This window comes from Mus pahari, chromosome 10 (assembly GCF_900095145.1).
Source record: "Mus pahari chromosome 10, PAHARI_EIJ_v1.1, whole genome shotgun sequence".
Taxonomy (NCBI): Eukaryota; Metazoa; Chordata; class Mammalia; order Rodentia; family Muridae; genus Mus; species Mus pahari.
Window position 1 is genome coordinate 102,148,456 of NC_034599.1, and position 9,227 is coordinate 102,157,682.

The 9,227-nt window shown below is 45.2% G+C and overlaps 1 protein-coding gene across 1 annotated transcript in view; it reads left to right on the forward strand.

The window, feature by feature from the left end:
* The window catches only part of Slc25a20 (solute carrier family 25 member 20), a 21,728-nt gene that overhangs the window by 5,959 nt on the left and 6,542 nt on the right, over nt 1-9,227 (forward strand). The window contains exons 3-4 of the mRNA XM_021206976.2: nt 2,162-2,289; nt 7,333-7,423. Of these exons, the coding sequence (XP_021062635.1) occupies nt 2,162-2,289; nt 7,333-7,423 (219 nt within the window). The remainder of the gene's footprint in view (nt 1-2,161; nt 2,290-7,332; nt 7,424-9,227) is intronic.

Here is a 9,227-nt window from a genome sequence, read left to right on the forward strand (position 1 = left end):
GCCTGCCTCTGCCTCCTGAGTGCTGGGATTAAAGGGATGTGCCACAACCACCTAGCTACCCGGAGGAGTGCTAATAGGTACATGTGTGGCCCTTTGGCTCCTGAAAGATGTGGATGTTGCAGGGTCTGCATTGAGAACAGCTCTTCAACCTGCATCTGTGGTGCCTTCCCACTGTGCAGTCTGCCCTGTGTCAGGAGCAGTCTTAACTCATATTTTTGGTATTTGTTTTAAAAGTTATTTTTTTAATTAAAGTTATACAGGCACTTAATTTTTCCCTGGAAGGCAAGTAGGCATGCAATCCTCATTCCTACCTCTTGTTCCACGGGCGAGGGCTCTCACCTCCATCATTTGTTCGCCTGACTTCTGCCTAACTATGGGGTGCATTTGCTACTGTACTTTCTATGTTTATGCATCTAAACACACATGTCACCTGCTCCAGCCACCTCATTGTGGCAGATTGTTTAACTCTTCCAGTTCACCTTCTTGCTGCTTTGTCCTGCGTATCCACATAATTTTTTTTTCTTTTTTTTTTCTTTTCATTTTTTTTTCTTTTCTTTTTTTTTTTTTCCACATAATTTTTATCACATTTTGTGACTTAACCCATTTTGCTTCTAATTCATTTTGGGGGACCAGGGATTGAATCCAGGTCTTGTACCTGCTAAGCACTCTGAGCTACACTTCAATTCCCCAGTTTATTATTTTTGTGATGACCACTGCATGTTTTTCCCCACCCCCCCCCTTTTTTTTTTTTTTTTTGAGAAATCTAATCTTAGTTTGAAGGCCAGATGACTTCAGACTTTGAGTCCTCTTGCCTCTTGTCTCCTGAGAGCTGGTGTCGCAGGCCTGTCTCCATGCCCGCTCTTACCTTTTCTTAAAAAGATGTGTTTAGGGCTGGGCGTGGTGGTGCACACCTTTAATCCCAGCACTCTGGAGGCAGAGACAGGTGGATTTCTGAGTTCGAGGCCAGCCTGGTCTACAGAGTGAGTTCCAGGACAGCCAGGGCTTTACAGAGAAACCCTGTCTTGAAAAAAAAGAAAAAAAAAGATGTGTTTATTTTCTCTGGAGGAGTGTTTTACCTGCATGTATGCATGTGTACATGTTTGCCTGGTGCCCACAGAGGTCAGAAAAGACTCTTTTAACTAATTCTATGTAGTTCCAAGCCTACCCTACTCTACCCCTAACTCCTTTAAAAATATTTACTGCTGGCCAGGTGTGGTAGCATGGGATTTTAATCTCGGAGTTATGAGAGGCAGAGGTATAATCTCTTTGAATTCAAAGCCGGCTTAGTCTACATAAGGAGTTCCAGACTAGGACTGTCTCAAAAAAAAATCATTTATAGACAAGATTTCACTAAATTGTCCAGATTGGTCTCAGATTTACATTGTATCTCAGGTGCATCTTTAATTCTAGCATTTGGGAGGCAGAGGCAGATGGATTCGAGGCCAGCTTGGTTTTCATAGCAAGCTCCAGAACTACAGAGAGATCCTGTCTCAGAGAAGAAAAAGAAAAAAAGATGCCTAAGGATGGGTACCTAAAGTTGATTTCTGACCTATGCATGTACATATTTGTTCACTGGCACCCAGGTATATACCTAAACATGCATGCATACACACATATACACACACACATATACATACATTTTATATATATATGTGTATATATATACACACATATACACACATACATACATATACACACATATGCACATATACACACATTCATACATACACACACATACACACATATATACATATATACATATGCACACATACACACACATATATATACACACATACACACATACATATACACACATATTCATACATATACACATATATACATATACACACATACATACACACATACATACATATATACATATACATACATACATGTATACACACATACATACATACATACATACACACACACAAATGGGGATGGGGAGAATAAATCTCTCTATGCTTGAAAAGGTGGGGAAGGAAGCCAGTGGTTAGAGACTGAGAGGCTCCTCTCTGTTAGTGGGGATTCTGGGGTATAGCTCAGAGGCCAGGGGAACAGCTCAGAGGGGAGCTTTTGTTTGGCCCTTGCTTTGATTCCCAGCACTGAGAGACAGAGTGTGATATCAGAAATCCGATTCTGTTTCTGCCCTTCCTTGCAGGGCATCACAGGGCTGTATCGGGGCATGGCTGCACCCATCATTGGAGTCACCCCTATGTTCGCCGTGTGCTTCTTTGGGTTTGGTTTGGGGAAGAAACTACAGCAGAAATCTCCAGAGGATGCACTTAGGTGAGTATTCTCAGGCAGCACTGAGGTCTTGATGCTGTGATACGTGTGAAGGGAAAGTCTTGACCTTGAGGCTCCCTTGAGTCCCAGGGCTGACTTGTGGGCATTCTGAGGGGAGAGAGTAGCTGGGTTTCCTGTGCTCTGTGAAATGAAAGGGTAAAGAAGAAAAGAGCCCTCCCCTGCCTCTTTGCTGGGTTGTCATTATTTTTTATTTTTTATTTTTTTTTTTGTTTTTTCAAGACAGGGTTTCTCTGTATAGCCCTGGCTGTCCTGGAACTCACTTTGTAGACCAGGCTGGCCTCGAACTCAGAAATCCGCCTGCCTCTGCCTCCCGAGTGCTGGGATTAAAGGCGTGCACCACCATGCCCGGCTAGGTCATTAATTTCTTATCCATTGTAAATCCCCACTGCCCACTGCACACATTGGGGACAAATTCCGTGGTGATTCTTACTGCCACATTAAGGACAGAAGTAAATTTGTCTTCTGTTAACTGGTTAAGAGAATGTTCCAGTGGCTGGAGAGATGGCTCAGTGGTTAAGTGCACTTGTTGCTTTGTAGAGACAACCCACACGGTGACTCAACAACTGTCTGTAACTCTAGTTCCAGCAGATCAGATGTCTTCTGACTTTCTTGGGCACCAGGCACATTCATGGTACACATACATACTGGCTGCCAAAACACTCATGTACATAAAATAAATTTTAAGAAGGGTTCCCTGTATAACCAAAGATGACTTGGAACTTCTGATCCTCTTGCCTCTCCCTGTTGTGTTCTGGGATGACAATTGTGTACCACCACCCCTGGCTTTATGCAGGGCAGGGGATTGATCCCAGGGTCTTGTACATATAGTCTCCCAAATTAGATATATCTCCAGCCCTTGTTGTATCTTCTTTGCATTTTTTAAAATTTTATTTTGTTATTTTATTTGTATGGGTGTTTTGCCTACAGGTCTGTGTACCACATGGGTGCAGTACCTGAGAAGGCCAGGAGAGGGTGTCAGATCTCCTAGTATTGATGGTTCAGACTGTTAATGAGCCCCTTATGGATACTTGGAATTGAACCTGAGTCCTCTGGAAGAGTGGCCCAATGTTCTTTACTGCTGAGCATATCTCAAGCCCATTGTATGTTCTTTCAGTAAATCTTCAGAGCTAGTTTGAGTATAAAGAGACAAGTGAGTCAGAATTAATACCTCAACATGAAAAAAAAGTTAATGTTTAAGCTTCTCAGGGTGCAGGGGATGATGAGTGAGACTTTTTTTTTTTTTGTGGTTTTTCAAGACAGGGTTTCTCTGTATACCCCTGGCTGTGTCCTGGAACTCACTCTGTAGACCAGGCTGGCCTTGAACTCAGAAATCCGCCTGCCTCTGCCTCCCGAGTGCTGGGATTAAAGGCTTGTGATTTGACAAGGTGTTCTCAGTCTTGAGCCATACAGGTTACAGCTCCTGAAAAGGCACAAGAGCCACCAGGGCTGGCAAGGTTGGCATCTGGGAGCTCAAGGGAGGAAGTCAGGTTTCACACGCTTGTACTCTATTAATACTTTAGCCCATAATGGGCTCTGAGAGAGTCTAAGCTATGGATAAAGGTGTTGCAATGGGAGGTTCTGTTTCTGGAGTCATGGTGTTCTCAAGGTGTCTAGATACATTAAGGGCCTCCAGGTGTGAGCAGTTTTGTTTGGGTTTTATTTTGTTTTGTTTAAGCTGTTGGACTGTTGGCAGACCAAGGACCTAGGGATACATATCATCTCTGAACACCTGCTCCTGCAATGTGACAGCTCACAGTTGTGACACACTTATGGGCTGTGTTCCCGTATAACAACATCAGCACAAGAGAAACAGCCTTTCTTTAGGAGCAGAATGGGTCACTTGGGACCCCATCCTACCCCATCTTCCTGTCTGTCTTGCTGCAGTTACCTCCCTACAGTGCCATTTAGCATGGAGAAGAGTTGACATGGAAACTCAGGAAGACCCAGGGCTCACCAACACCTCCTAGACATGGGGATGGGGAGTAACAGAGTAGGCCAGGTGCTCACAGTGTCTGCATGGTGTCCTGTGAACACACAAGATCCTATTTAGGGAACAGCCCCTAAGGCTGGGCAGCCTGAGAAGACTGGCTGTTGATGGTGTTATGGGGGGGGGCAATTTAGTTACTGAGAGGACTCCTTTTGGGGATAGCAGTGTAAACGGGGACTGTGACATTGGATATATATACAAGCAAGTCTCTTGTGCCACCTGGGACAGGCCTACAGGAAGAGGGTGGGTGTTCGTTTTTTGCAAAAATCTGTCATTTAAACAGTGATTACAGGGCTGGAGAGATGGCTCAGTGGTTAAGAGCACTGGCTGCTCTTCCAGAGGTCATGAATTCAATTCCCAGCAACCACATAGTAGCTCACAACCACTGTACTTGAATCTAATGTCCTCTTCTGGTATGTCTGAAGATAGTGACAGTGTACTCATATATATATAAAATAAATAAATCTTTAAAAAAAACAGTGATTACAGCTCTTTTGAATAGGCTCACACTTTTAACAAATGACAGTTCTTTGGATTGAAACTGGCACCTCGTACATGCTGGGCAAGCACTGTACCACTGAGTTTATATCCTGCCTTTTATTTTATTTACTTTCTTGAGACAGGGTCTCACCATACAGCCTTTACTGGCCTGGGACCTGGCTATGTAAACCGGGGTAGCCTTAGACTCATAGAGATCCACCAGTCTCTGCCTCTTGTGTGCTGAAATTAAAGGTGTGCACCAACCCTAGTCCTCTTTTATTTATGTATTTATTTATTTATCTTTTGAGGGAGGGTGGGATTTGGTTTTTTTGTTTGGTTTGGTTTTTCAAGACAGGGTTTCCTTGTATAGCCTTGGCTGTTCTGGGACTCACTCTGTAGACCAGGCTGGCCTTGAATTCACAGAGATTTGCTTGCCTCTCTGAAGGGCTGGGATCAAAGGCATGTGCCACCTCTCCCCAGTTTTACCCTCTATTTCTGAGACAACCTCTTACTGTGTTGTGAGGCTGGCCTTCAATTTATTTCACAGCTCAGGCAAGCCTTGAACCTACAAGTTCTTCCTGTCTCAGCACTCCAAATACCTAGGGCCACAGGTTGTCACCACACAGCCCAAAAGATTTGTACATTGATACAAACTGGTGCAGCCACTTTGAAGACCGTTCACATCACTGGTCACATTTAAACATTCCCTGGGCTAGGCATGGTCCAGGTGGCACCTGCCTATATTGCTAATGCTTGGAAAGTGGAGGGAAGACGATCAGGAGCTCAAAGTCCTCTTCAGTTTCATCCTGAGATCAGGCAGCAGCAGCATGGGCTATATAATATTCCTGTCTCAAACACAAAACAAATACCTGTACTTGGCCCTGTGGCCTCTGTTTAGAGTTTCAGGACGTGTGGGCAATAAGAGGGCCTCTGTTGAAAAGAAACAGAAACCAAAGTCTCTTGATTGTTCAGCCGTCCGCCTGTGTGTTTGGTTTGTTGTTTAAGATGTGTGAACCTTCTGTGGGATGAGTGCATGAAAGAACTGGGTTGTCAAAACTGTTGTCATTCCTAACAGGAAGGAACCTGGCTAGGCTGTCCCCCATTGCTGTACAGCGTCTGTCTCCCTTGTCTTAGACTCCTTGGGGGTGAGTCTGGCCTGAGGCTCAGTTGTCAGAGCTAGTGAGGCCTGATGGTTTTCGAGACAGGGTTTCTCTGTGTTGCCCTGGCTGTCCTGGAACTCACTCTGTAGACCAGGCTGTCCTCGAACTCAGAAATCCACCTGCCTCTGCCTCCCGAGTGCTGGGATTAAAGGCGTGCGCCACCACCGCCCGGCCCTATTGTCTGCTCTTGATGGTCTTACAAATCCCAGAAAGATAAGGTCTTGCTAGAGGTGACACAGACAGCTTTAGTGACAGACACTAGGAGTCTCAGAGGCCTCCTCATACTCAGGCTGCTGCATTCTGTGGTGGTAGGATGAGAGCCCAGGATGCATGCCATTGGGAAGCTTTACATCACAGTGCCCACAGGACATCCCTGAGGACCATCAGTGACTTAGCTCTTCTCAGCGTCACGTTGCCATCCTCATTACTGGCCGGGTCTGAAGGTTAGCTTTAAATGCAGTCTTGCTACAGCCTAGAGTTGCCTGGCAAGAGAGTTCCAATTGTGGTAATGGCCTTTATCCCATCGTTGTGGGCGTGTCTGCATGTTTACTGATATAGGAAGACCTAGCCTGTGCTAGGTAGCATCCCTGAGCTATGTAGGACAGAAAGCCAGAGAAGCTAAAAGCAGGCAGCATCGGTGCGTTTGCCCCTCTCTGCTCTTGACTGTAAATGTGATCTAACTAGCTGCTGACTCCCCGCCTTACTTCTCCCAAACGATGGGTTGTACCCTGGAAATGTAAGACAGACAAACCCATTTTCCCACTGCTTGCTTTGGTCAAGGTAATTTATCACAGCAGTAGAAATGAAACTAGAACCACTGGCCACCGCTCAGCCTGTGGGATGGCCACAGCCACCTCCCTGACCTTGAAGCTTTCCTGCTTCAGTCTTGGCTTAATGTTCTAGTTCCTTGGTAGCCCAGGAGATGTGAGATTGGAGGGGAATGGGAATCTGCTGAGGTTTCGATCTCAGGTTGGAGTTTCTCCCTGCCTCACAACCCACTGTTTACAGTTTGGAGATGAAGGCTCTGAGAGCTGGTACCTTATCCAGAGTTACTGAAGGTGGCAGGCTCATGGGTGAAAACTGTATCTCACTATAAACCTTTTCTCAGGGATGAGGGGACTTCAAGTGTGCACCTACTGTGTGTGGGCTTCATAGGTCTCTCTTTCTCTCTCTCTCTCTTTTTTTTTTTTTTTTGCGAGACAGAGTTTCTCTATGAAGTCCTGGCTGTAGACCAGGCTGGCCTCGAACTCAGAAGTCCACCTGTCTCTGCCTCCCAAGTGCTGGGATTAAAGGCGTGCGCCACCATTGCCCGGCTTGGTCTCCTCTTGCTCTAGTCTGCTGGGATTGACTCAGTCCTTGGTGATAACCACAGATGGTTGCTTCTTGTTCTCAATGCAGCTACCCACAGCTGTTTACAGCTGGAATGTTATCTGGTGTGTTCACCACAGGAATCATGACCCCTGGAGAACGGATCAAATGCTTACTGCAGGTAAGGTTGTAGGCTGTGAGCAGAAAAGAAGCACACATTTCGCATACATGTTAGTAGTATTGTGGAGTTTACTGTTTGTTTATTTGTTTGTTTTTTTGGAGTTGGTTTTTTTTTTAAGACTTTTTTTTTAAAAGAAAGATTTATTTATTTTATGTATATGAATACACTATAGCTGTCTTCAGACACACCAGAAGAGGGCATTAGATCCCATTACAGATGGTTGTGAGCCACCATGTAGTTGCTGGGAATTGAACTGAGGACCTCTGGAAGAGCAGTCAGTGCTCTTAACTGCTGAGCTGTCTCTCCAGCCCAGGGTTTTGTTGTTTTGGGTCATAGTTTTGCTATGTGTCATAGGCTAGCCTCAAACTCATGATCCTCCTGCCTCAGTCTCCCCATGCTTGGCTTACAGGCAAATGCTGAGGTCATGGGCATGTTCTGCCATGCCTGGATTTATATTTATGTTCTTTTTCCCTCTATGAAGTCTATAGTCCAGTTGTGCGAGCAAAACATGTTTTCAGAGACATGAAAGGATCCAGAACTACATACCAGGTATTGTGGTGCCTTCCCATAGGCAGATGCCGATGGTGAGGCAGGAGCGGCACACGTTCATTTGCTGTGGCATGCAACTACAATCCCAGCACTACGGAGGCCCAGATGGGGGCTTGCCCCACTTCAGTGTTTTTGGACTGTATAGAGTTCCAGGACAACCAGGGGCTACATAAAGAGACCCTGTCTCAACACAAACAAACCAAATCATAAAACCCAAACCCCAGACCAAAGTTATAGAGTGGCGTTCACTGCCCTTTGGGACACACGGCGTCTTGGATAGGAGCAGCCTCTCTTCTACCTTGGATGAGCCAAAGTTATAGAGTGGCGTTTACTGCCCTTTGGGACACACGACGTCTTGGATAGGATGAGAACGGATATAGCTCAGTAGTAGATGATCTGTTTAGTATGTGCAAGGTCCTAGGTTCAGACCCCTGAGAATGACTGTCGCTGGGATACCAGTTGCCTTCAGTTTCGGAAGCGCTGCTAACAAGGGCAGATGAGTTAGATGGATGCATCATGTGACATTTTATTCACTTACTCTACTGCCTTAGGTCTTGTTTTGTTTTGGGTTTTATTGAGATTTTGTTTGATTTTGAGACAGTCTATGTTGCCCAAGCTACACGTACTCACGCGCTACCTGTCCATACGCTTTCTATGAGGGAATAGTAGCCTTGAACTCCCAGTCACCCTGTCCTTTCCTCTCAGCTGCTGAGATTACACCCATCATGCCTGGTTTTAAAAAACAATTGTAATTTTTAAAGAGCATTTTAAAGTTAATGTATTACTGGGATGGGACCCATATGCCACACAGTGCATCGGTGACTTCAGGATAATGTTGTGGGTCAATTCTGTCTTTTACCTCCATGTGGGTTCTGGGGTCAAGCCTAGGTCTCTAAGCTTATACAGCGTGTGCCTTTATCCACTGAGTCATCTCACTGTCCATTTTTCTTTTCTTTTTTGAGACAGGGTCTCACTTTATAGTCTGGCCTGGCCTGGAACAGACTGTGTAGACCAGACTGGCCTCTAACTCAGAGAGTTTTGCTTGCTTTTGTCTCCAGAGTGCTGGCATTAATGGTGTGTGCCATGATTTTGGTTGTTTTGAAAGACAGTCTCAAAACAAAGCAAAAATAAAATCTTATTATATGTCCCAGGTTGGCATGGAACTCACCATGAGTACCAATCCGGCCTTGAGGCTTCAGTCATTCTACTGTCTCTATAACCATAGACATCAGTCATTCTCCTGTCTCTATGACCA